The 27,752-nt window shown below is 38.5% G+C and overlaps 2 protein-coding genes across 3 annotated transcripts in view; one reads left to right on the plus strand and one right to left on the minus strand.

The window, feature by feature from the left end:
- fam135b (family with sequence similarity 135 member B) overlaps positions 1-18,433 on the minus strand; it is a 150,847-nt gene extending 132,414 nt beyond the window's left edge. For both annotated transcript variants that reach the window (XM_061882637.1, XM_061882636.1), the window contains exons 1-2: positions 18,296-18,433; positions 15,305-15,398 (exon numbers count right to left, since the gene is read on the minus strand). The gene's annotated coding sequence lies outside the window, so the exon portion shown is untranslated. The remainder of the gene's footprint in view (positions 1-15,304; positions 15,399-18,295) is intronic.
- The window catches only part of LOC133539526 (collagen alpha-1(IX) chain-like), a 68,638-nt gene that overhangs the window by 2,745 nt on the left and 38,141 nt on the right, over positions 1-27,752 (plus strand). Inside the window, exons 2-4 of the mRNA XM_061881503.1 lie at positions 12,067-12,137; positions 25,378-25,449; positions 25,526-25,655. Of these exons, the coding sequence (XP_061737487.1) occupies positions 12,067-12,137; positions 25,378-25,449; positions 25,526-25,655 (273 nt within the window). The remainder of the gene's footprint in view (positions 1-12,066; positions 12,138-25,377; positions 25,450-25,525; positions 25,656-27,752) is intronic.

Here is a 27,752-nt window from a genome sequence, read left to right on the forward strand (position 1 = left end):
AACAGGAACACGATGTAGAGTTTCTAAATCATTGTGATCTTGTCAATATAAAATGTGATTGGTGGGAAGTGGGAACTACTTTTTCTTCCGCCGTGTTCAGTTATTCAGTCTATTTCAGTGGTTCTTAACCTGGGTTCGATGGAACCCTAGGGGTTCAACGATTTGGGCTCAGGGGTTCGGCGGAGGTCAAAACACACTCGACTCATCGTGTAAATAAAAACTTCTCCCTATCGGCGTATTACGGATACGGCAGCAGCAGATGTCAGACTGATTTGCAGGTGTGTCATTTGTTGTGAGTTTCGGTTTTGTGATGTTCATGCACGGTTCATTTTGTGCACCAGTAAAAAACATGGTAAGACTTTAGTATGGGAACATATTCACCATTAATTTGTGGCTTATTAACATGCAAATTAGTAACATATTGGCTCTTAACTAGTCATTATTTAGTACTTATTAATGCCTTATTCAGCATGGGCTTATTATAACCCTAACTCTAACCCTAACCCTAACCAAATAACTCTAAATTAAGACTTTGTTCCTTAGAACAGTGGTTCTCAAAAGGGGGTACGTGTACCCCCGGGGGTACTTGAAGGTATGCCAAGGGGTACGTGAGATTTGTTTTAAATATTCTAAAAATAGCAACAATTCAAACATCCTTTATAAATATATTTATTGAATAACACTACAGCAAAATACTATGAATCTAAATTCATAAACTGTGAAAAGAAATGCAACAATGCAATATTCAGTGTTGACAGCTAGATTTTTTGTGGACATGTTCCATAAATATTGATATTAAAGATTTCTTTTTTGTCTGAAAAAATGTTTAGAACATGGGTCGGGAACCTTTTAGGCTGAGAGAGCCATACAAGCCAAATATTTATTAAAGTATTTCCGTGAGAGCCATATATATATATATATATATATATATATATTTTTTTTTTTAACACTGAATACAACTACATGCGTGCATTTTAAGAAAGATCAACATTTTTAGAGTATAATACGTCTCTTATTCTTTTTAATAACATTGTTATTCTGAGGCTAAACTAAAATAAATAAAATACTTCTTACCATTAATCCGACTTCTTGAACAGGTGCGGTAGAAACTGGATAGATGGATGAAAATGCATGAGAATGGTTTGTATTTTTAACGTTATTTTTGACACTGTGATTACCAGCTGAATTATTCATTACTTATCGTGTTAAGCAATGTCAGCTAAGATTTATCTGAGAGTCAGATCCAGTCATCAAAAGAGCCACATCTGGCTCTAGAGCCATAGGTTCCCTACCCCTGCTTTAGAATGAAGTTGATGAATCCAGATGGATCTCTATTACAATCCCCAAAGAGGGCACTTTAAGTTGATGATTACTTCTATGTGGAGAAATCTTTGTTTATAATTGAATCACTTGTTTATTTTTCAACAAGTTTTTAGTTGTTGTTTTTTTTTCCAAATAGTTCAAAAAAGACCACTACAAATGAGCAATATTTTGCACTGCTTTACAATTTAATAAATAAGAAAGTGATGACATAGTGCTGTATTTTACTTCTTTATCTCTTTTCTTCAACCAAAAATGCTTTGCTCTGATTAGGGGGTACTTGAATTAAAAAAATGTTCACAGAGGGTACATCACTGAAAAAAGCTTGAGAACCACTGCCTTAGAATATGTTCCCCGAGTGTCCAAAAAAACTCTAAATTAAGTCTTTGTTACTTAAAATATGTTCCCCTTACTAAAGTGTTACCAAAAACATATAACTTTGTCTTGAATTTGAAAAACAAGGCGGGTTCGGTGAATGCACATAAGAAACTGCTGGGGTTCAGTAGCACCAACAAGGTTGAGAACCGCTGGTCTATTTGTTTAAGAAAATGATTGGCAATTAAAATAATCACTCAGTATTATAAAATATCAAGTGTATGTTATTGTCGTCTAATTTGAGACTACATCCAGAATTAGATGTAAATAACACTCTGTGATTTTGATTCCCCAAGAGCAGCAACACTTGAAATACACTACTTTTGACCTCAAACATGAGGTATGTTTCTACAAAGTATTAAGTCGGTTTTGCTGATACCTGCCTGACTTTTACTGGGTATGTCGTGGTAAAGAAAATGAGTGGTATGGCTCATCACTTGTTGTTCCTGCTTGGTCCACCTACGCAAGAAACAAACGTGTTTGAGACAAAGTCTATTGGCAAAAATGACGCAGATTGTCCAAAAAATGCAGAGAAGTTGCAGGTGTTGGACAAAGTTATAAGGCTGCACATAATTCCAGGTCGGTATCGAAAATCTGGACTCTAAGATGCTACTTGCGGCTCAGAAAACGGTGCAGCTAATTCATTGATTTTTCTTCACTGACAGTCCACTTTAAAATAGTTTTTAAAAAAAAGCAAACACACTAAAAAGGTGTGTTATTGTTTGTGCTACGGCGCCACCTTATGGACGAGTTCACTCACTGCAGTGCTGCATTGACCTTCTGTTTAGACTTTTTTTTTTAAAAACCTAGCGGAAGTACAGTTGCCATACAGTCTTTTAGCATTCCATAGCATTTTCACTGGTGTGGATTCTTCGTTCATAAATCTAAGTCACATTTGGAAGTTTTACAGCAGGGGTGCCCACACTTTTTCTGCAGGCGAGCTACTTTTCAATTGACCAACTCGAGGGGATCTACCTCATTTATATATATCATTTATATTTATTTATTTATGAAAGAGACATTTTTGTAAACAAGTTAAATGTGTTTAATGATAATACAAGCATGTGTAACACATATAGATGTCTTTCTTTCACAAAGACAAGAATATAAGTTGGTGTATTACCTGATTCTGATGACTTGCATTGATTGGAATCAGACAGTAATGATGATAACGCCCACATTTTCAAATGGAGGAGGAAAAAAAGTTGTCCTTTCTGTACAATACCACATGAAAGTGGTTGGTTTTTGGCATCTAATTCATCCAGCTTCCATACACTTTACAAGAAAAACATTGGCGGCAAATTCCGTAGCTTGCTTGATTGACATTCACGGCACCCGAGGGTCTTGTGAGATGATGCTGGCTGCTGCCAGTTCATTATTATGAAAAAATGACAGAGGAAGGCGAGAAACACTTTTTATTTCAACAGACTTTCGCGCCGTCCCTTCCGTCAAAACTCTAAAGGCCGACTGCACATTTCCTATCTTCACAATAAAAGCCCTGCTTCATGCTGCCTGCGCTAACAAAATAAGAGTCTCAGAAAGCTGGCGTGCACAAGTGATGTGCACGCCAGCTTTCTGAGGGATCGCTTGTGCACGCCAGTTTTCCGAGACTCTGTATTTAGTTAGCGCAGGCAGCATGAAGCAGGGCTTTTATTGTGAAGATAGGAAATGTGCAGTCGGTCTTTAGAGTTTTGACGGAAGGTACGGCGCGAGAGTCTGTTGAAATAAAAAGTGTTTCTCGCCTTCCTCTCGGTCATATTTTCATATTAATGATCATGCAGCAGCCAGCGTCATCTCACAAGACCCTCCGGTACCGTGAATGTCATTTAAGTGACGTCTTGGTGAAGATTGATGATCACTAATTTTTAGGTCTATTTTTTTTAAAATCCTGGCTCGAGATTGACTGGTAGCTCGCGATCGACGTAATGGGCACCCCTGTTTTACAGCATAACTAAAACCATTTTTAATGACTAAACTGTCCCATGTGTGATGTCTGGAGGCTTTATTCCCAGTAGGCGCTATCGTCCAGAAAATACGTTGGTTGGATTGACCTTGCTAATTCCTGGAGGGACTGAAATGAAGTCCAGTCTTTCTTTACAGTGCAACGTAGTAGACGGGCGCACTAGTAGAGTGAAAGGGGAGTAATAGAGAATGGCATGATATTGATTAGATGTTTTAAGTAGTTCCACATCACCTTCGCCTTACAGGTGAAGGACTCAGGCATCTACAGAAATGTGGATGCAACCTTGGATGACCTTATTAACGGTCAAGCCTGGTGGCTGTGCAGAAGGCATGCATTCATTAAAATGGCTGCCAATCAGTTACATTAAGTCATTCAGTAATTGAAGGTAATGTTCAGATTGTGTCTATGGTTCTAAAAATACCAAAGAGATCTTCTCCTAACTGTCTTGGATTGACGTTTGGACCTCTAAATTCTCCATGACAGGCCAGAGAAGTGGCCCACAGGCAAATATCCACTGGAGAGGATTGGTTCTCAACCTTTATCACCTCGAGGCCACTCAAATATTCATGCTAAATTACTCATCTTACTCTTGATTTGAATCATATTCAATAATTATATCTAACTTACTTACAGTTTACAACTTTGTCAAATGATACAAAAGCATGTTTTAATAAAACATTGTTAATTGAACGAACCTTAAACTGTTGTTGTGCTGATTAGAAAAATAAGTACTAATTGCTGGAACTTATCCAGGGTGAACCCCGCCTTCTGTTTGCATGCAGCTGACATAGGCTCCAGCCACCACCGTGACTGCGAGAGGGACAAGCGGTAGAAAATGACGAATGGATGAATGTACCAATCAAATATACTGAATAAGAAGGGACTCCTAAATAAATGATTAAATTACATTTACACACAATTATGTTAAATAAACAAAATCAAACATGCTTTCTGACTAAACGATCAATGAAAATTGAAGTGCAAATTAAAATACAGCTTCACAACTTTAAAGTTTTTGCGCTTTAAAAACTTCTATGACTTCTTCTGTTTGTTTAATATTGTCTTTACTGCCACAAGTGGTGAAAAAGTGTATTACAACTGAACACTGCAGAGGCCCATACGAATCGCAGCTGAGAAACACATTTTTAGACGGTCCTCTAGGAGGCGCTCACGGTCCAACAATGTGCCGCAGCCCTATGGTTAAGAAACACTGCTGTGGAGGACGCTGGCTCTGAAGAGGATACTTGCCTGCTAAACACCAAACTTCCTTGGTATAGAAATGATAATCAGAATCACAATCAGACATACTTTATCAATCCCTGAGGGGAAATTAAAATTTTCAGCACAATCCCATTGAAGATCAGACAAACATATTGTATATGCTATAAAATAACTGTCCTATCATTTTTTAAGGCTGAAAATTCGACACATTTCTGCCACTCGTTGAAATGGAAAAACCCCAAAAACTATTACAATAAGAATTTTAACAATTTTGTCTGTTTTGGAAATGAGAATATTTTAAATCAAATATATAAACGCCTTGATCATTTCATTTTATCAAAAAATTAACTAAGTAATACATACAATTTTGTGAAATATATATTGTATTTGCTCTTTATTTAGGTCATACTCTTTTTCATTACAAAAATAATTTATACAGGTGAAACTCCAAGAAAGGGAATATGGTGAAAAAGTTCATTAATTTCAGCAATGTACCTCCCAATGTGAAACAAGTACCTTCTTCGGAGTATAAGTTGCACCGGAGTATAAGTCGCACCTGCCAAAATGCATAATAAAGAAGGAAAAAAACATATATATAAGTCGCACTGGAGTATAAGTCGCATTTTGGGGGGAAATTTATTTGATCAAACCCAACAGCAAGAATAGACATTTGAAAGGCAATTTAAGATAAATAAAGAATAGTGAACAACAGGCTGAATAAGTGTAGGTTATATGAGGCATAAATAAGCAACTGCTATGTTAACCTAACATATTATGGTAAGAGTCATTCAAATAACTATAACATATAGAACATGCTATACCTTTACCAAACTATCTCTCACTCCTAATCCATAAATCCCATGAAATCTTATACGTCTAGTCTCTTACGTCAATGAGATAAATAATATTATTTGATATTTTACAGTAAGGTGTTAATAATTTCACACATAAGTCGCTCCTAAGTATAAGTCGCACCCCCGGCCAAACTATGACAAAAACTGCAACTTATGGTCTGAAAAATACGGTATGTGTTATCATTACATACAAATTTAAATGTCACGCTTTTGTAATCATTTTGATGGTCATGGCTTACGTTTTTTTAAAAACCCCAAATGTTCTGAAATGTTCAATTTATAGTTTTCATAAGCTGTACACCACATCAATAAAATGATCCTTTATTAGTTTCACGTGGTGAATGTAATTGCTGCTGTAAAGCAACTGTTGCACAATGTTCTACTTGTTTGACTTTCACCCGTAGTGCTTCTCAAGATAGACAAAGACGCCTAGTTTTTCTTGATATTTTTCCCCTATTATATTTCCACAATGCATTGAAAGCATTTGATTTCTTTAACCAAGTTTTTTTAATACAAAAATAAATAGCACTTTTCAAGACACCCAATGACAGTATTTAACATGTTATTCAGAACATCACTTAAACTACCCAATGATGTATTTATTACAAACATCACAGTTGTGACGTCCATTTATTGCCATAATTCATTAGTCTTTGGAATATGAATTTGCACACTGTTCATGGCCAAATGACGTGATGATAATGTCAGATGATTATTATTCCTAAGAACAGCAAGCATGTATGCAAATGCTATTTAAAAAGGTGCAGTATGGAGCGGTGACAGCGGGCTTGTACCTTTGAGATAAGCTGATGTAGGAAGAAAGGAGTCAGCGAGACCCTGAGGGACCTCTGAAGACGTCTTTTAAAGGCGTGACGTTGGAGGCCGAGGTCTGCCCTTGCTGCTGACCAAGCCATCAGTCATCACCTATTTGACGTCCCGCTCGCTCAGGAAGCTAACGTGCATCTGCAAGGGAGTTTACGCAGTGAAATAACCTCCAGTGCAGCCATTTCTCAGATGCATGGGACATAAACAATCCTGGCTCTTCTGCAGGGACAGAAAGTATTCTTGCTCCACATGCTCGAGTCCCATCTTTGAGCCAGGAAGTAGTCTGTTAGCTAACAAACAGATGGACAAATACTAACATGACAGTTTTTTTTTTTACCACTATTGCTATATTTTATCCTCTTGTTCTAATATACTGACAAAAATGTTACAGTTTAGCTTGATAGCTACCAAATATATTGACAATCACTTTGTTATCAAAAATGGTACGGTCTAAAAGCTGTCATTTATCATCCTCCATGAACCAGGAAGTAGTGTATTATAGCTAACAAATATACTGAAAAAAATGGTACAGTCTAAAACCTGTTATTTGTCATCCTCTATGAACCAGGAAGTAGTCTATTGGCTAAAAAATATACTGACAAAAATGGTACAGTTTGGCCTGAAATCAAACAAATATACTGACAAACACATTGTTATCAAAAATGGTACAGTCTAAAAGCTGTCATTTGTCTTCCTCCATGAACCAGGAAGTAGTCTATTATAGCTAACAAATATACTGACAAAAATGGTACGGTCTAAAACCTGTTATTTGTCCTCCTCCATGAACCAGGAAGTAGTCTATTATAGCTAACAAATATACTGACAAAATTGGTACAGTCTAAAACCTGCCATTTGTCATCCTCCATGAACCAGGAAGTAGTCTATTAGCTAAAAAATATACTGACAAAAATGGTACAGTTTGGCCTGAAATCAAACAAATATACTGACAAACACATTGTTATCAAAAATGGTACGGTCTAAAACCTGTTATTTGTCATCCTCCATGAACCAGGAAGTAGTCTGCTAGCTAACAAATATACTGACAAAAATGGTACAGTTTGGCCTGAAATCAAACAAATATACTGACAAACACATTGTTATCAAAAATGGTACGGTCTAAAAGCTGTCATTTGTCCTCCTCCATGAACCAGGAAGTAGTCTGCTAGCTAACAAATAGACTGCCAAAAATGGTACAGTTTGGCCTGAAATCAAACAAATATACTGACAAAGACATTGTCATCAAAATGGTACTGTCTAAAAGCTGTCATTTGTCTTCCTCCATGAACCAGGAAGTAGTCTATTATAGCTAACAAATATACTGACAAAATTGGTACAGTCTAAAACCTGTCATTTGTCATCCTCCATGAACCAGGAAGTAGTCTGCTAGCTAACAAATAGACTGCCAAAAATGGTACAGTTTGGCCTGAAATCAAACAAATATACTGACAAACACATTGTTATCAAAAATGGTACAATCTAAAAGCTGTCATTTGTCTTCCTCCATGAACCAGGAAGTAGTCTATTATAGCTAACAAATATACTGACAAAAATGGTACGGTCTAAAACCTGTTATTTGTCCTCCTCCATGAACCAGGAAGTAGTCTATTATAGCTAACAAATATACTGACAAAATTGGTACAGTCTAAAACCTGCCATTTGTCATCCTCCATGAACCAGGAAGTAGTCTATTAGCTAAAAAATATACTGACAAAAATGGTACAGTTTGGCCTGAAATCAAACAAATATACTGACAAACACATTGTTATCAAAAATGGTACGGTCTAAAACCTGTTATTTGTCATCCTCCATGAACCAGGAAGTAGTCTGCTAGCTAACAAATATACTGACAAAAATGGTACAGTTTGGCCTGAAATCAAACAAATATACTGACAAACACATTGTTATCAAAAATGGTACGGTCTAAAAGCTGTCATTTGTCCTCCTCCATGAACCAGGAAGTAGTCTGCTAACTATCAAATAGACTGCCAAAAATGGTACAGTTTGGCCTGAAATCAAACAAATATACTGACAAAGACATTGTCATCAAAAATGGTACTGTCTAAAAGCTGTCATTTGTCTTCCTCCATGAACCAGGAAGTAGTCTATTATAGCTAACAAATATACTGACAAAATTGGTACAGTCTAAAACCTGTCATTTGTCATCCTCCATGAACCAGGAAGTAGTCTGCTAGCTAACAAATAGACTGCCAAAAATGGTACAGTTTGGCCTGAAATCAAACAAATATACTGACAAACACATTGTTATCAAAAATGGTACGGTCTAAAAGCTGTCATTTGTCCTCCTCCATGAACCAGGAAGTAGTCTCTTATAGCTAACAAATATACTGACTAAATTGGTACAGTCTAAAACCTGTCATTTGTCATCCTCCATGAACCAGGAAGTAGTCTATTAGCTAAAAAATATACTGACAAAAATGGTACAGTTTGGCCTGAAATCAAACAAATATACTGACAAACACAATGTTATCAAAAATGGTACAGTCTAAAACCTGTTATTTGTCATCCTCCATGAACCAGGAAGTAGTCTATTATAGCTAACAAATATACTGACAAAAATGGTACAGTTTGGCCTGAAATCAAACAAATATACTGACAAACACATTGTTATCAAAAATGGTACGGTCTAAAAGCTGTCATTTGTCATCCTCCATGAACCAGGAAGTAGTCTATTAGCTAACAAATATACTGACAAAAATAGTACAGTTTGGCCTGAAATCAAACAAATATACTGACAAACACATTGTTATCAAAAATGGTACGGTCTAAAAGCTGTCATTTGTCCTCCTCCATGAACCAGGAAGTAGTCTATTATAGCTAACAAATATACTGACAAAAATGGTACAGTCTAAAACCTGTCATTTGTCATCCTCCATGAACCAGGAAGTAGTCTATTAGCTAAAAAATATACTGACAAAAATGGTACAGTTTGGCCTGAAATCAAACAAATATACTGACAAACACAATGTTATCAAAATTGGTACAGTCTAAAACCTGTTATTTGTCATCCTCCATGAACCAGGAAGTAGTCTATTATAGCTAACAAATATACTGACAAAAATGGTACAGTTTGGCCTGAAATCAAACAAATATACTGACAAACACATTGTTATCAAAAATGGAACGGTCTAAAACCTGCCATTTGTCATCCTCCATGAACCAGGAAGTAGTCTATTAACTAACAAATGTACTGACAAAAATAGTACAGTTTGGCCTGAAATCAAACAAATATACTGACAAACACATTGTTATCAAAAATGGTACGGTCTAAAAGCTGTCATTTGTCCTCCTCCATGAACCAGGAAGTAGTCTCTTAAAGCTAACAAATATACTGACTAAATTGGTACGGTCTAAAACCTGTCATTTGTCATCCTCCATGAACCAGGAAGTAGTCTATTAGCTAAAAAATATACTGACAAAAATGGTACAGTTTGGCCTGAAATCAAACAAATATACTGACAAACACAATGTTCTCAAAAATGGTACAGTCTAAAACCTGTTATTTGTCATCCTCCATGAACCAGGAAGTAGTCTATTATAGCTAACAAATATACTGACAAAAATGGTACAGTTTGGCCTGAAATCAAACAAATATACTGACAAACACATTGTTATCAAAAATGGTACGGTCTAAAACCTGTCATTTGTCATCCTCCATGAACCAGGAAGTAGTCTATTAGCTAAAAAATATACTGACAAAAATGGTACAGTTTGGCCTGAAATCAAACAAATATACTGACAAACACAATGTTCTCAAAAATGGTACAGTCTAAAACCTGTTATTTGTCATCCTCCATGAACCAGGAAGTAGTCTATTATAGCTAACAAATATACTGACAAAAATGGTACAGTTTGGCCTGAAATCAAACAAATATACTGACAAACACATTGTTATCAAAAATGGAACGGTCTAAAACCTGCCATTTGTCATCCTCCATGAACCAGGAAGTAGTCTATTAACTAACAAATGTACTGACAAAAATAGTACAGTTTGGCCTGAAATCAAACAAATATACTGACAAACACATTGTTATCAAAAATGGTACGGTCTAAAAGCTGTCATTTGTCCTCCTCCATGAACCAGGAAGTAGTCTCTTAAAGCTAACAAATATACTGACTAAATTGGTACGGTCTAAAACCTGTCATTTGTCATCCTCCATGAACCAGGAAGTAGTCTATTAGCTAAAAAATATACTGACAAAAATGGTACAGTTTGGCCTGAAATCAAACAAATATACTGACAAACACAATGTTCTCAAAAATGGTACAGTCTAAAACCTGTTATTTGTCATCCTCCATGAACCAGGAAGTAGTCTATTATAGCTAACAAATATACTGACAAAAATGGTACAGTTTGGCCTGAAATCAAACAAATATACTGACAAACACATTGTTATCAAAAATGGTACGGTCTAAAACCTGTCATTTGTCATCCTCCATGAACCAGGAAGTAGTCTATTAGCTAAAAAATATACTGACAAAAATGGTACAGTTTGGCCTGAAATCAAACAAATATACTGACAAACACAATGTTATCAAAAATGGTACGGTCTAAAACCTGTTATTTGTCATCGTCCGTGAACCAGGAAGTAGTATTTTAGCTAACAAATGCACTGACAAAAATGGTACGGTCTAAAAGCTGTCATTTGTCATCGTCCATGAACCAGGAAGTAGTCTATTAGCTAACAAATATACTGACAAAAATGGTACAGTCTAAAACCTGTTATTTGTCATCCTGCCTGGCAACGCATGCCCCTCCCTCAGGAATGCTGCTGCGCGCACAATTTGTTTTGTTTTTAACCCCTTCTTAACCCTGAACGTACATTTAAAATACACGCAGCCATAACTTAAAATGCCGGACATTTGAGGCATATAAGAAACTCCACCCGGACAGCCCCGGAAGAGAGGACATATCCGGTGAAAAGAGGACGTATGGTCAGTGTGTGTTGTGCCTCGGTGTGCATTGTTTACACAACGTGCGGTACGCTACTTAAAATGTCCTTGTGGACACTCGTTCGGTACACCTCCGAACCGAACTGAAACCCCCGTACCGAAACGGTTCAATACAAATACACGTACTGTTACCCCCCTACAAATAATACATGAATATTGTTTTGGAGTAGTTGTACTGCAGTGAGTAGACTAATACCACAGGGAAATGAGCAGATATGTAATAGTATGATTTCACTAGTATTGATCTCCTTGGGTAATTGGTGCCACTTCTACTCCTTCAGGGGGTGAAGTTGACCATGTATGGGTGTGCAAGTGTTTGTGGCCTTTCAGCAGCTTTTGACACGGACTTATCCAGATTTTTGACTTTTACATGATCATTTCATTGACTTTCACCGAAATGTTTACATCCTCAAATAGTCCACAAATATCTGCTTGACTTGTATGGATCAAATGCATATGCAGATGTCTGATATTAATGAGATGAATCATTTATATTACTCAGTCCTGTGTGTGATGTTTTCTCTCCTTGTTCCACAGAAAGTCAGCACGTGTCTTCTGCCCCGCCCTCATGGCCCTCGTGGCCCTACTGCTGGCTCCAGCACTTGGACGTGAGCACATTGGTTTTTCTTTTCAACTGTTGTTTTTTCCTCTTCTAAATGTTTTGGACGCCTTTTTTGAGGTTTTAAACATGCTTAAAAGGTTCCTATATTATCACGTCTTGATCCTGATCCTGATCACTACAAATCAGTGGCTTCATTTACCGTATTTTTCAGACTGTAAGTCACAGTTTTTTTCATAGTTTTGGCCAGGGGTGCGACTTATGCTCTTGAGTGACTTTTGTGTAAAATTATTAACACATTACCCTAAAATATCAAATAATATTATTTAGCTCATTCACGTAAGAGACTAGAGCAGGGGTGGCCACACTTTTTCTGCAGGCGAGCTACTTTTCAATTGACCAACTCGAGGGGATCTACCTCATTTACATATATCATTTATATTTATTTATTTATGAAAGAGACATTTTTGTAAACAAGTTAAATGTGTTTAATGATAATACAAGCATGTGTAACACATATAGATGTCTTTCTTTCACGTAGACAAGAATATAAGTTGGTGTATTACCTGATTCTGATGACTTGCATTGATTGGAATCAGACAGTAATGATGATAACGCCCACATTTTCAAATGGAGGAGAAAAAAAGTGGTCCTTTCTGTACAATACCACATGAAAGTGGTTGGTTTTTGGCATCTAATTCATCCAGCTTCCATACACTTTACAAGAAAAACATTGGCGGCAAATTCCGTAGCTTGCTTGATTGACATTCACGGCACCCGAGGGTCTTGTGAGATGACGCTGGCTGCTGCCAGTTCATTATTATGAAAAAATGACAGAGAGGAAGGCGAGAAACACTTTTTATTTCAACAGACTTTCGCGCCGTCCCTTCCGTCAAAACTCTAAAGGCCGACTGCACATTTCCTATCTTCACAATAAAAGCCCTGCTTCATGCTGCCTGCGCTAACAAAATAAGAGTCTGAGGGATCGCTTGTGCACGCCAGTTTTCCCAGACTCTGTATTTAGTTAGCGCAGGCAGCATGAAGCAGGGCTTTTATTGTGAAGATAGGAAATGTGCAGTCGGCCTTTAGAGTTTTGACGGAAGGTACGGCGCGAGAGTCTGTTGAAAAAAAAAAGTGTTTCTCGCCTTCCTCTCGGTCATATTTTCATAATAATGATCTTGCAGCAGCCAGCGTCATCTCACAAGACCCTCCGGTACCGTGAATGTCATTTAAGTGACGTCTTGGTGAAGATTGATGATCACTCATTTTTAGGTCTATTTTTTTTAAAAGCCTGGCTGGAGATCGACTGACACACCCCCCCCCCGGGGTCGACTGGTAGCTCGCGATCGATGTAATGGGCACCCCTGGACTAGACGTATAAGATTTCATGGGATTTATGGATTAGGAGTGACAGATTGTTTGGTATAGGTAAAGCATGTTCTATATTAGGAGTCGGGAACCTTTACCACTCAAAGAGCCATTTTGACCCGTTTCACAAAATAAAGAAAACAATGGGAGCCACAAGACTCTTTTGAAATTTAAAATGAAATAACACAGCGTAAACATTTTTTTTTTGCTTGGTGTTATTTATTAACCAGGGGTCTCAGACACGTGGCCCGCACCTTAATATGAAAATGTAATATTAGTGCGGCCCGCAAATTTTATTTGAATGCCGCTTGACAACATCACATTTGCCGCTCATCTCAATTTTTCCGTAGACTACCGAGTTTCAGAGCAACTATTCTCTCGACTGTCTGCTGGTTTTCACCCAAACAACAATAATAAGAGCGTGCTATGATAACAATGCGTTTAGCGCCCTCTACAACCGTCACAAACAGCTGTATGTTAAACTGTGAAAAAAAAATGCAACAATGCAATATTCAGTGACAGCTAAATTTTCTGTGGACATGTTCCATAAATATTGATGTCAAAGATTTATTTTTTGTGAAGAAATGTTTAGAATTAAGTCCAGATGGATCTCTATTACAATCCCCAAAGAGGGCACTTTAAGTTGATTACTTTTATGTGGAGAAATCTGCATTTATAACTGAATCACTTGTTAATATTTCAACAAGTTTTTAGTTATTTTAATATCTTTTTTTCCAAATAGTTCAATAAAGACCACTACAAATGAGCAATATTTTGCACTGTTAAATGATAAATAGGTTGTACTTGTATAGCGCTTTTCTACCTTCAAGGTACTCAAAGCGCTTTGACACTACTTCCACATTTACCCATTCACACACACATTCACACACTGATGGAGGGAGCTGCCATGCAAGGCGCCAACCAGCACCCATCAGGAGCAAGGGTGAAGTGTCTTGCTCAGGACACAACGGACGTGACGAGGTTGGTTCCAGGTGGGATTTGAACCAGTGACCCTCGGGTTGCGCACGGCCACTCTCCCACTGCGCCATGCCGTCTGTTATACAATTTAATAAATCAGAAACTGATGACATAGTGCTGTATTTTACTTCTTTATCTCTTCTTTTCAACCCAAAATGCTTTGCTGTGATTAGGGGGTACTTGAATTAAAAACATGTTCACAGGGGGTACATCACTGAAAAAAGGTTGAGAACCACTGATTTAAAGCAGTGTGGGTGGCACTGGGGGCAGGTGGGTCAATTGTCTTGCCCATAGAAACAACAGCAGTGACTAGGTCGGCAGAAGCGAGGATCGAACCCGGAACCCTGGCACGACCACACTACCAACCCCAAATTTAGCATTTTTTATTTTATTAGGACCCTATTAAAATTGCTGTTTTTACCTTTTTGAGGTCTCTACCGTACACGAAAAGTCCCCATATTTTCAGGCAAGTCAGGTGTGACAAAAAAAAAATGCTGATTATATTTTGGGGGTCCAGCTGGGGGCCGAGGGCCGTCGATTACTACTACGTGTGTACCTAATGAAGTGGCCACCCTGCTGTGCCGTTGTCTTGATCATGCAGGAAACCAAAATAGCGGCCGTGCAGAGGATTAAATGAGATTAAAGGTCCCTTCTGACAATCACAACAAGCTCCATTGTCTGCGCTGGTAAATCTAATATGAAGCAGGAGGGCAGCTTTAAATTGGGACGCACGCGGGGACGCCATGTGACATCTTCATTGTGGTCCACCTCCTGCTCGTTACACTAATGACTGGCTTTGCGGCGGCAGACTAACGTTTTAACAACTTGAGTGTGCAGTCTGATAAGTGTTTAGTGGGGGATTTTAAATACCTTCTGGCCACTTGATCTCATTTCTCAGCATTTATGTGAGCTGCTTCCAGATGTGTCCTGTCCACACAGTCCGGGAGCTCGGTCGTCACGGCGACTGTGGGAGAATAGAAACACACGAGTGTTAATATATACTAAACATTCACTCTGAGAAAAAAAGAAAGTGTAGCCACGCAGACCCCGGAAGAAAATGTTAAAAATGAAGACTACATTTCACCTTTACATGTATTCTCATATACAGTAGGTAGGGGTCACACGGCACCATTCATCACGGTTTACCTAACACATGAAACATGACAAATACAGGGCGTGCACTATCCACTTCAGTGGCCAGATTGCAGTAGAGTGTTGAATAGCTAAAAATGTTTTGTGACATTTCCAACTTTGACCACAGTGTCAAGTGGTACAACACCTCAAATGTAATACTTCATTGCTTCTAAGACTACGTTCACACGGCAGGCCAACGTGGACCACATCCGATCTTTTTCAAATCTGCTTAGTTTACAAGTTAAATGTGATCTTTATCAGACTCCATTAAAAATGCACAGAGGCCTCAAAGAAGCCTTAATGTGGCCTCGACATCACTTGCAGGCACAGTTTGATGACATAAAAACAAAGGAAGTTGACCAGATTCCATAATTGAACAAGGGAGTCGCTACTATTACTATATATATATATATATATATATATATATATATGGGTGTGGGAAAAATCACAAGACTACTTCATCTCTACAGAACTGTTTCATGAGGGGTTCCCTCAATCATCAGGAGATTTTCTCCTGATGATTGAGGGAACCCCAGGAGAAAATCTCCTGACGATTGAGGAAACCCCTCATGAAACAGTTCTGTAGAGATGAAGTAGTCTTGTGATTTTTCCCACACCTACATATTACGGTCTAGCACGGTATCGAGCACTATTCTCTGGATAATCCAATCAAGATATATATATATATATATATATATATATATCCATCCATTTTCTGCCGCTTATTCCCTTTGGGATCGTGGGGGGCGCTGGTGCCTATCTCAGCCACAATCGAGCGGAAGGTGGGGTACACCCTGGACAAGTCGCCACCTCATCACAGGGCCAACACAGATAGACAACATTCACACTCACATTCACACAATAGGGACCATTTAGTGTTGTTAATATATCAATTTTTTCGATTCAACGCGATTCTCGATTCAAAAACGATATTTTTTTGATTCAAAACAATTCTGTATTGATTCAATACATAGATTTCAGCAGGATCTACCCCAGTCTGCTGACATGCTAGCAGAGTAGTAGATTTTTGTAAAAAGCTTTTATAATTGTAAAGGACAATGTTTTATCAACTGATTGCAATAATGTAAATTTGTGTTAACTATTCAACGAACCAAAAATATGACTTATTTTATCTTTGTGAAAACATTGGACACAGTGTGTTGTCAAGCTTATGAGATGCCATGCAAGTGTAAGCCACTGTGACACTATTGTTCTTTTTTATTATTTTTATAAATGTCTAATGATAATGTCAATGAGGGATTTTTAATCACTGCTATGCTGAAATGATAACTAACATTGATACTGTTGTTGATAATATTCATTTTTGTTTCACTACTTTTGGTTTGTTCTGTGTGGTGTTTGTGTCTCCTCTCAATTGCTCTGTTTATTGCAGTTCTGAGTGTTGCTGGGTCTGGTTTGCTTCTGGAATTGGATTGCATTGTTATGGTATTGTTGTGTAGTGGTTTGTTGGATTGATAAAAAAAAATTAAAAAACACAGTAAAAATCGTTTTTTTTTAAAAATGAGAATCGATTCTGAATCGCACAACGTATTCGATTCGTATCAATTTTTTCCCAAACCCCTAATATTTATTTTTATGTTTATTTATTTCAGCAATTTTCACATAAAACAAAGAACAACCACAAAAAAAAAAACACTAATTTGAGCAATGATTGAGCCGAAAGGGTGTAGGTTGAAGCAACGCTTATATAAACCTACCCCATCACAACGAGAACAAAGTTCAAAATATATCAAATCTAAAACATGCTTCACTTATATTACTTTTTTTTTTTAAACAATATATAAGCAACATATATGTAGCACACGTCTCATATACACAGTTTAACATTTAAATCAAACATATACATTTGTACACTTATATATATATATATTATATATACACAATTTATTTAAATTCCATATAAAGTGGTAATATATACATTTTAATATAACCTATATGTATAATTATGAAATCATAAATTGTATTTATATACATATTATTGTCTTTCTAAAACAATGTTTGCTCTTCTTTCTTATATTTACTAATGATAAATGATTTAAAAAGCTTTTTAAACTGGTTTATGTTGGCGCTGTGTTTTATTTCATCCTTTAAACAGTTCCATATTTTAACCCCTAATATATATATGTATATATATATAGTGTAATACATTTAAGAGCTTAGTTTTTCATCTCACTTAAATAAAAAAACTTACACTATGTACGCAACATGTAAGCAAATAAGCCACAGCGTACACGTCATTTCCGGTCCTTCAACTATGTCTACGTCTTGGGAATGAAAGTATGTAAATATCTCCACAGCCTTTTAAATGTGCACTAAAAAGTTCACTTTGATCCCTGAAACGTGCTGCAAAAAGCTTGTTGTGATGTGTTTTCCTGCATGCGGACACACGTGACGAGGATGCACCGAAGATGACGTGAAACTAAAGACATATTGGACTGGAGTCACATTTAAAAATATCAGATTGGGATCTGCTGGTGTCTTCAAACACTTAAGTCACGGCGCTTATATTTGAAGTATACATTGTGTACATATTTGGTGGATTATGTCACAAAGTTTGTAGAGTTAACGGAGGATGGAGAAATACTGCTTGCTTCAAACTAATGACTTTATTGTGCCCAAGAAGAGCTAGCAATCAAGCTAGCGACTTTAAAACCCATGCAAGTCATTAAAGTCCCCAAATAAAAGTGCTGCGGAGACAATGCTCACCTAAACGCCGCAAAGAGAATGTTGGTGGAAAAGAGCCAGGAAACACCGAGGAGAAGACATTAAAAACATTAAACTGTGCGCTAATTGCAAAACTCAGACAGGTGATGAGCCAGCAGATTCAACTCGCGACATCCGGTGGGAAACAGGAAACACATACAAAATAAGAGTCGCAAACCGGAAATACATAAAAAATAAAAGTCTCAAACAGGGACCACATACAAAATAAGAGTCTCTAACAGGAAACACATACAAAATAAGAGTCTACAACAGGAAATACATAAATAATAAGAGTCTCAAACATGAAACACATACAAAATAAGTCTCCAACAGGAAACACATAAAAATAAGAGTCTCTAACAGGAAACACATACAAAATAATAGTCTCAAAGAGGAAACACATTCAAAATAAGAGTCTCAAACAGGAAACACATATAAAATAAGAGTTTCAAACAGGAAACACATACAAAATAAGATTCTCAAACAGGAAACACATACAAAATTAGAGTCTCAAACAGGAAACACATATAAAATAGAAGTCTCCAACAGGAAACACATACCAAATATGAGTCTCCAACAGGAAACACATACCAAATATGAGTCTCCAACAGGAAACACATACAAAATAAGATTCTCAAACAGGGAACACATCCAAAATAAGAGACTCAAACAGGAATCACATATAAAATAAAAGTCTCCAACAGGAAACACATACCAAATAAGAGTCTCCAACAGGAAACACATACAAAATAAGTCTCAAACAGGAAACACATATAGAATAAAAGTCTCCAACAGGAAACACATACAAAACAAGTCTCAAACAGGAACCACAAACAAAATAAGTCTCCAACAGGAAACACATACAAAATAAGAGTCTTAAAAAGGAAACACATACAAAATAAGAGTCTCAAACAGGAAACACATATAAAATAAGAGTCTCCAACAGGAAACACACACAAAATAAGAATCTCTAACAGGAAACACATACATAATAAGAGTCTCAAACAGGAAACACATATAAAATAAGAGTCTCAAACAGGAACCACATACGAAATAAGTCTCCAAAAGGAAGCACATACAAAATAAGAGTCTCAAACAGGAAACACATATAAAATCCATCCATCCATTTTCTACCGCTTATTCCCTTTCGGGATCGCGGGGGGCGCTGGCGCCTATCTCAGCTACAATCGGGCGGAAGGCAGGGTACACCCTGGACAAGTCGCCACCTCATCGCAGGGCCAACACAGATAGACAGACAACATTCACACTCTAGGGCCAATTTAGTGTTGCCAATCAACCTATCCCCAGGTGCATGTCTTTGGAGGTGGGAGGAAGCCGGAGTACCCGGAGGGAACCCACGCATTCACGGGGAGAACATGCAAACTCCACACAGAAAGATCCCGAGCCTGGATTTGAACCCAGGACTGCAGGACCTTCGTATTGTGAGGCAGACGCACTAACCCCTCTGCCACCGTGAAGCACATATAAAATAAGAGTCTCAAACAGGAACCACATACAAAATAAGTCTCCAACAGGAAACACATACAAATTAAGAGTCTCAAACAGGAAACACATACAAAATAAGAGTCTCAAGCAGGAAACACATACAAAATAAGAGTCTCCAACAGGAAACACATACAAAATAAGTCTCAAACAGGAAACACGTACAAAATAAAAGTCTCAAACAGGAAACACATAAAAAACCTTCTTCCCTCAGGCCGTAAGACTCTTGAACGCATCATAATTAAATTATCCCCTCAACTCCCCCCAAAATAGATTAACTCACTGGAATAAAAAAGATAATATAACATACATCCATAAACATGGACGCATGTAAAAAAAACTGCAATGTATTTATCTGTACAGTAATATATTATTTATATCTAAACCTTATTGCTTTTTTTTAATCCTGCACCACCGAAAGCTAATGCAACAAAATGTCGTTCTTATTTATACTGTAAAGTTCACATTTGAATGACAGTAAAAAGGAAGTCTAAGTCTCTCCAAGTCAAAATAAGAGTCCCAAACAGGAAACACATAAAAAATAAGAGTCTCCAACAGGAAACACAGGAGGGGAAGAAGCTGCCATATTTCTGCATTGCACGATCTTTTTTCACGCACCTTAATGTTGGCGGTTTTTGGACAGTTGAAACAAATCTAAAACCGATAAAATCACACTGCAAGAAACCCTGTTTACTTACCATCACTATAATCTTTTTTCCAAATGCATCGATAGTTTATTTAAATGTACAAAAGCCTGACGAGTGCGTCAATGTCGACATAAGGTCAACTAGCCCCGCCCCCTCTGAGTGACGACACAAGTAAACAATTGTAATTAAATGTAGATGAGAGTATAGACATCACTTACACATCTTTATTTTACACCCTGACACTTTATTCTTGCTGTGTGCAATGCAATATATTTGTTTTTCTGTCTTTCTTTTTTAAAGTAATGACCTGTTTTAACTCTTTTTTATGACCTGAATGTTAGAGTCTGCGATAATGGCGTTTCTGTTTTAAATGTTAATGTTTGTATTTAGTTGCATTTTACCTGGGAGCTTCAGGCTAAAACCTGATATATTATTCATATGGTCATTACTATGTTGGTCATTACTACGTGCTGTCCCTATTTTCTAGAAAGAATTGAACACAAAGTGGAACCAAAACCAGAGTCAGACCTGTCAAGTGCAACATGAGGGAATTATGCAATCATCTGATTAGCAATTATCAAAACAAATGAATGCAATTAAAAACATAGCTTTTAAAGACAAATGCTAGGCTAGTAGACTCACATGCTATCAGTGATATTCATGTGAGATTGTCTGAAGGACTCAACTTCTGCCAAAAGTATTTTTAATCAACTACAAATAATCTATTTCTCTGCACTTTGCAGCATGCAGAACATGGACACAGCAGACTGATACAAATCCTGAGTATTGATTTGGATTAAAACGACAAAAACGTTCCAATACGAAGCCTCCGTGAGCTCAGGTTTACCCAGTTGATATCAGTATTAGTCTGATACCAGTGGGAAAACACAAGTATGAAATGTGTGATATCATGAGAGATTCAAGCAGCCCTGCAGAATCATAACTTGTGTGTGATATGTGCGACACAAGCAATCCTGCAGCGCTTTTACTTTTATTTACAGTTTTGTATTTCATTGTTTCTTTTGTTAATATGATTTGTGTGATACCATGTGCGATACAAGCAATCCTGCAGCATTTTTACTTGTGTGTGATACCATGTGCGATACAAGCAATCCTGCAGCATTTTTACTTGTGTGTGATACCATGTGCGATACAAGCAATCCTGCAGCATTTTTACTTGTGTGTGATACCATGTGCGATACAAGCCGTCCTGCAGCATTTTTACTTGTGTGTGATACCATGTGCGATACAAGCAATCCTGTAGCATTTTACTTGTGTGTGATACCATGTGCAATACAAGCAATCCTGCAGCATTTTTACTTGTGTGATACCATGTGCAATACAAGCAATCCTGCAGCATTTTCACTCGTGTGTGATACCATGAGCAATACAAGCCGTCCTGCAGCATTTTTACTTGTGTGTGATACCATGTGCGATACAAGCCGTCCTGCAGCATTTTTACTTGTGTGTGATACTATGTGCAATACAAGCAATCCTGCAGCATTTTTACTTGTGTGTGATACCATGTGCAATACAAGCAATCCTGCAGCATTTTTACTTGTGTGATACCATGTGCGATACAAGCAATCCTGTAGCATTTTACTTGTGTGTGATACCATGTGCAATACAAGCAATCCTGCAGCATTTTTACTTGTGTGATACCATGTGCAATACAAGCAATCCTGCAGCATTTTCACTCGTGTGTGATACCATGAGCAATACAAGCCGTCCTGCAGCATTTTTACTTGTGTGTGATACCATGTGCGATACAAGCCGTCCTGCAGCATTTTTACTTGTGTGTGATACTATGTGCAATACAAGCAATCCTGCAGCATTTTTACTTGTGTGATACCATGTGCGATACAAGCAATCCTGCAGCATTTTTACTTGTGTGTGATACCATGTGCAATACAAGCAATCCTGCAGCATTTTTACTTGTGTGATACCATGTGCAATACAAGCAATCCTGCAGCATTTTCACTCGTGTGTGATACCATGAACAATACAAGCCGTCCTGCAGCATTTTTACTTGTGTGTGATACCATGTGCGATACAAGCCGTCCTGCAGCATTTTTACTTGTGTGTGATACTATGTGCAATACAAGCAATCCTGCAGCATTTTTACTTGTGTGATACCATGTGCGATACAAGCAATCCTGCAGCATTTTTACTTGTGTGTGATACCATGTGCAATACAAGCAATCCTGCAGCATTTTTACTTGTGTGTGATACCATGTGCGATACAAGCAATCCTGCAGCATTTTTACTTGTGTGTGATACCATGTGCGATACAGGCCGTCCTGCAGCATTTTTACTTCCGTGTGATACCATGTGTGATACGAGCAGTCATGCGGGGTGTTTACTTGTGTGTGACATCATGTCAAATGTGAGCAGTCCAAGTTCAAATTCAGCTTCCGCAATCCTCGTCCCTGCCGTTGTGTCCTTGGGCAAGACAATGCACCCGTCTTGACCCTAAACATATAAACAAACAATACTGCAGTGTAAGGTGTCCATATAAATAATACTTATAGTTGTATATTACTTACACATAAGAAGTCTCCAAGGCAGTGAAGTGTCAGAAAGTATCCAGTAACAAGCGTGTCCGCATCATTAATTTTGCTGCATCATCAGCTTATCTTAACTCTAAAGACCACTAGGTGTCAGCGAAAAACCAATGAGCACTCTACTTCAACTTGAAGACAGCATAAATGTAATGAATATGTTAGTGTTTTTCAAACCTACTTATTTCACTTCACCAAACATTTTCCAACACTTCCACAATACTAAATAATGAATGTAAGTATGATTACATCACATGGAATCAATATTGGTATCAGCTACTAGTCAAGACTCCAATATTGGAAGTGGACACCCCAGTTGTGATACATGAAATTGATATCAAGCACTAAATTGGCTACAATGTACGACAGTGTGTACTTTATATACAAACCCCGTTTCCATATGAGTTGGGAAATTGTGTTAGATGTAAATATAAACAGAATACAATGATTTGCAAATCCTTTTCAAGCCATATTCAGTTGAATATGCTACAAAGACAACATATTTGATGTTCAAACTCATAAACGTGACAAAGAAGTTGGGAAAGGTGGCAATAAATACTGATAAAGTTGAGGAATGCTCGTCAAACACTTATTTGGAACATCCCACAGGTGTGCAGGCTAATTGGTAACAGGTGGGTGCCATGATTGGGTATAAAAACAGCTTCCGTGAAATGCTTACTTTGTAAGCAAATTGTCGAACAGTTTTATAACAACATTTCTCAACGAGCTATTGCAAGGAATTTAGGGATTTTACCATCTACGGTCCGTAAAATCATCAAAAGGTTCAGAGAATCTGGAGTAATCACTGCACGTAAGCGATGATATTACAGACCTCTGATCCCCCTGCACCAAAAAACATCAGTGTGTAAAGGATATCACCACATAGGCTCAGGAACACTTCATAAAACCACTGTCAGTAACTACAGTTGGTCGCTACATCTGTAAGTGCTAGTTAAAGCTCTACTATGCAAAGTGAAAGCCGTTTATCAACAACAACCAGGAACGCCCCCGTCTAAGATGGACTGATGCAAAGTGGAAAGGTGTTCTGTGGTCTGACGAGTCCACATTTCAAATTATTTTTGCAAACTGTGGAAGTGGTGTCCTTCGGAACAAAGAGGAATATAACCATCCGGATTGTTATAGATGCAAAGTGGAAAAGCCAGCATGTGTGATGGTATGGGGGTGTATTAGTGGCCAAGGCATGGGTAACTTACACATCTGTGAAGGCACCATTAATGCTGAAAGGTACATACAGGTTTTGGAACAACATATGTTGTCATCCAAGCAACGTTATCATGGACGCCCCTGCTTATTTCAGCAAGACGATGCCAAGCCAAGGGGCGGCATGGCGTAGTGGGTAGAGCGATCGTGCCAGAAACCTGAGGGTTGCAGGTTCGCTCCCCGTCTATTGACATCCAAGTCGCTGCCGTTGTGTCCTTGGGCAGGACACTTCACCCTTTGCCCCCGGTGCCGCTCACACTGGTGAATGAATGATGAATGAATGATTGGTGGTGGTCGGAGGGGCCGTAGGCGCAAACTGGTAGCCACGCTTCCGTCAGTTTAGCCCAGGGCAGCTGTGGCTACAGATGTAGCTTACCACCACCAGGTGTGAATGAATGATGGCTTCCCACTTCTCTGTGAGCGCTTTGAGTATCTAATAATAAAAAAGCATGATATAAATCTAATCCATTATCGTTATTATTATTATCACAACAGCGTGGCTTCGTAGTAAAAGAGTGCGGGTACTTTCCTGGCCCCTCTGTGAAGGCACCATTAATGCTGAAAGGTACATACAGCTTTTGGAACAACATATGTTGCCATCTAAGCGCCGTCTTTTTCATGGACGCCCCTGCTTATTTCAGCAAGACAATCCCAAGCCACATTCACCACGTGTTACAACAGCGTGGCTTTGTAGTAAAAGAGTGCGGGTACTTTTCTGGCCCGCCTGCAGTCCAGACCTGTCTCCCATGGAAAATGTGTGACGCATTATGAAGCGTAAAACATGACAGCGGAGACCCCGGACTGTTGAAGGACTGAAGCTCTACATAAAACAAGAATGGGAAAGAATTCCACTTTCAAAGCTTCAACAATTAGTTTCCTCAGTTATTAAAAGAAAAGGTGACGTAACGCAGTGGTGAACATGCCCTTTCCCAACTACTTTGGCACATGTTGCAGCCATGAAATTCTAAGTTAATTATTATTTGCAATGAGTTTGAACATCAAATATGTTGTCTTTGTAGCATATTCAACTGAATATGGGTTGAAAAGGATTTGTAAATCATTGTATTCTGTTTATATTTACATCTAACACAATTTCCCAACTCATATGGAAACGGGGTTTGTAAAATGTGGTGTTTGACTTGTGTCCTACCAGAACTGGATTTCAACCGACTAGATGGGGACACCGTCTGCCCCCCCGTGAGAAGTGGACAAGATGATCTTCCAGGTGATGCACACAAGTCTTGTCTCACATCAAGGTGTTGCCATGGCAACTTGCGCTCATCCTCTCATGACTCCATCAGGGTTTGATCTGATCACACAGTTCCAGCTGGACGTCATCCCCTTGAAGGGCGTGAGAAAGGTGGACGGCTCCACTCCTCTGCAGGTGGCGTACCGCCTGGACCGCGAGGCCAACTTCCAGATCCCCACCATGTGAGTGGCAGCAGGTGGTGCTGCACATCATCATTGGGGGCGGGGACGAATCATGTCTGAACATATTTGCCATCCACACAGGCGATGCGTTCAAGGACTAGGAGAAAACAAACACTTTTTAGGGCTAATGTGGCTGAAAATGCTACTTTTACTTGTTATTTCAAAGCAGGTCATTTCGATAACAGCTATCAATACCATATTAGGCAAATATCGGCTTGCATTTAAATTCTGTGATATCATGTGCGACACAAGCAGTCCTGCAGCGTATCTACTTGTTTGTGATATCATGTGCGACACAAGCAGTCCTGCAGCGTATCTACTTGTTTGTGATATCATGTGCGACACAAGCAGTCCTGCAGCGTATCTACTTGTTTGTGATATCATCTGCGATGAAATCAGTCTTGCAGCGCATATACTTGTGTGGGATATCATGTGCGATACAAGCCGTCTTGCATGTTTACTTGTGTGCGATACAAGCAGTTCTGCAATATGTTTACTTGTGTGTGATATCACGTGCAATACAAGCCATCCTGCAGTGCTTATACTTGTGATATCATGCGCAATACAAGCAGTCCTGCAGTGTTTACTTGCGAGTGATACCAACAGTTCTGCAATATGTTTACTTGTGTGTGATATCATGTGCAATACAAGCCATCCTGCAGCGATTATACTCGTTTGTGATATCATGCGCAATACAAGCAGTCCTGCAGTGTGTTTACTTGCGAGTGATACCAACAGTTCTGCAATGTTTACTTGTGTGTGACATCATGTGCGATACAAGCAGTCCTGCAGCGTTTTTACTTGCGAGTGATACCATATGATACAAGCAGTCCTGCAGCATGTTTACATGTGTGTGATATCATGTGCGATACAGGCAGTCCTGCAGCGTGTTTACATGTGTGTGATATCATGTGCGATACAAGCAGTCCTGCAGCGTGTTTACGTATTTGTAACGTCATCTGCGATACACATCATTCTGCAGCGCGTATCCTTGAGTGTGATTACATGTGCGATACAAGTCGTCCTAAAGCGTGTTTACTTGTGAGTGATATGTGCGATACAAGTTGTCCTAAAGCGTGTTTACTTGTGAGTGATATCGCGTGCGATACTAGCCGTCCTGCAGCGAGTTTATTTGCGAGTGATACCATATGTGATACAAGCAGTCCTGCAGCGTGTTTACATGTGTGTGATATCATGTGCGATACAATCAGTCCTGCAGCGTGTTTACTTATTTGTGATGTCATCTGCGATACACATCGTTCTGCAGCGCGTATCCTTGAGTGTGATATCATGTGCGATTCAAGCCGTCCTAAAGCGTGTTTACTTGTGAATGATATCATGTGCGATACAAGCCGTCCTGCAGCGTGTTCACTTGCGTGTGATATCATGTGCGATACAAACATTCCTGCAGCGTGTTTACGTATTTGTGACGTCATCTGCGATACACATCATTCTGCAGTGCGTATCATTGAGTGTGATTACATGTGCGATACAAGTCGTCCTAAAGCGTGTTTACTTGTGAGTGATATCATGTGCGATACAAATTGTCCTAAAGCGTGTTTACTTGTGAGTGATATCGCGTGCGATACTAGCGGTCCGTCCTGCAGCGAGTTTATTTGCGAGTGATACCATATGTGATACAAGCAGTCCTGCAGCGTGTTTACATGTGTGTGATATCATGTGCGATACAAGCAGTCCTGCAGAGTGTTTAGATGTGTGTGATATCATGTGCGATACAAGCAGTCCTGCAGCGTGTTTACTTATTTGTGATGTCATCTGCGATACACATCATTCTGCAGCGCGTATCCTTGAGTGTGATATCATGTGCGATACAAGCCGTCCTAAAGCGTGTTTACTTGTGAGTGATAACATGTGCGATACAAGCCATCCTGCAGCGTGTTTACTTGTATGTGATATCATGTGCGATACAAACATTCCTGCAATGTGATTACTTGTGTTTGAAATGCAGAGTACAATCAGTCCTGCAGCATGTTTACTTGTTTTTGATCGCATGTGTGATACAAGTCATTCAGCAGTGCGTATCCCTAAATGTGATATCATGTGCGATACAAGCAGGCCTAAAGTGTGTTCAATTGT

The sequence above is a fragment of the Nerophis ophidion genome, linkage group LG21 (assembly GCF_033978795.1).
Source record: "Nerophis ophidion isolate RoL-2023_Sa linkage group LG21, RoL_Noph_v1.0, whole genome shotgun sequence".
Taxonomy (NCBI): Eukaryota; Metazoa; Chordata; class Actinopteri; order Syngnathiformes; family Syngnathidae; genus Nerophis; species Nerophis ophidion.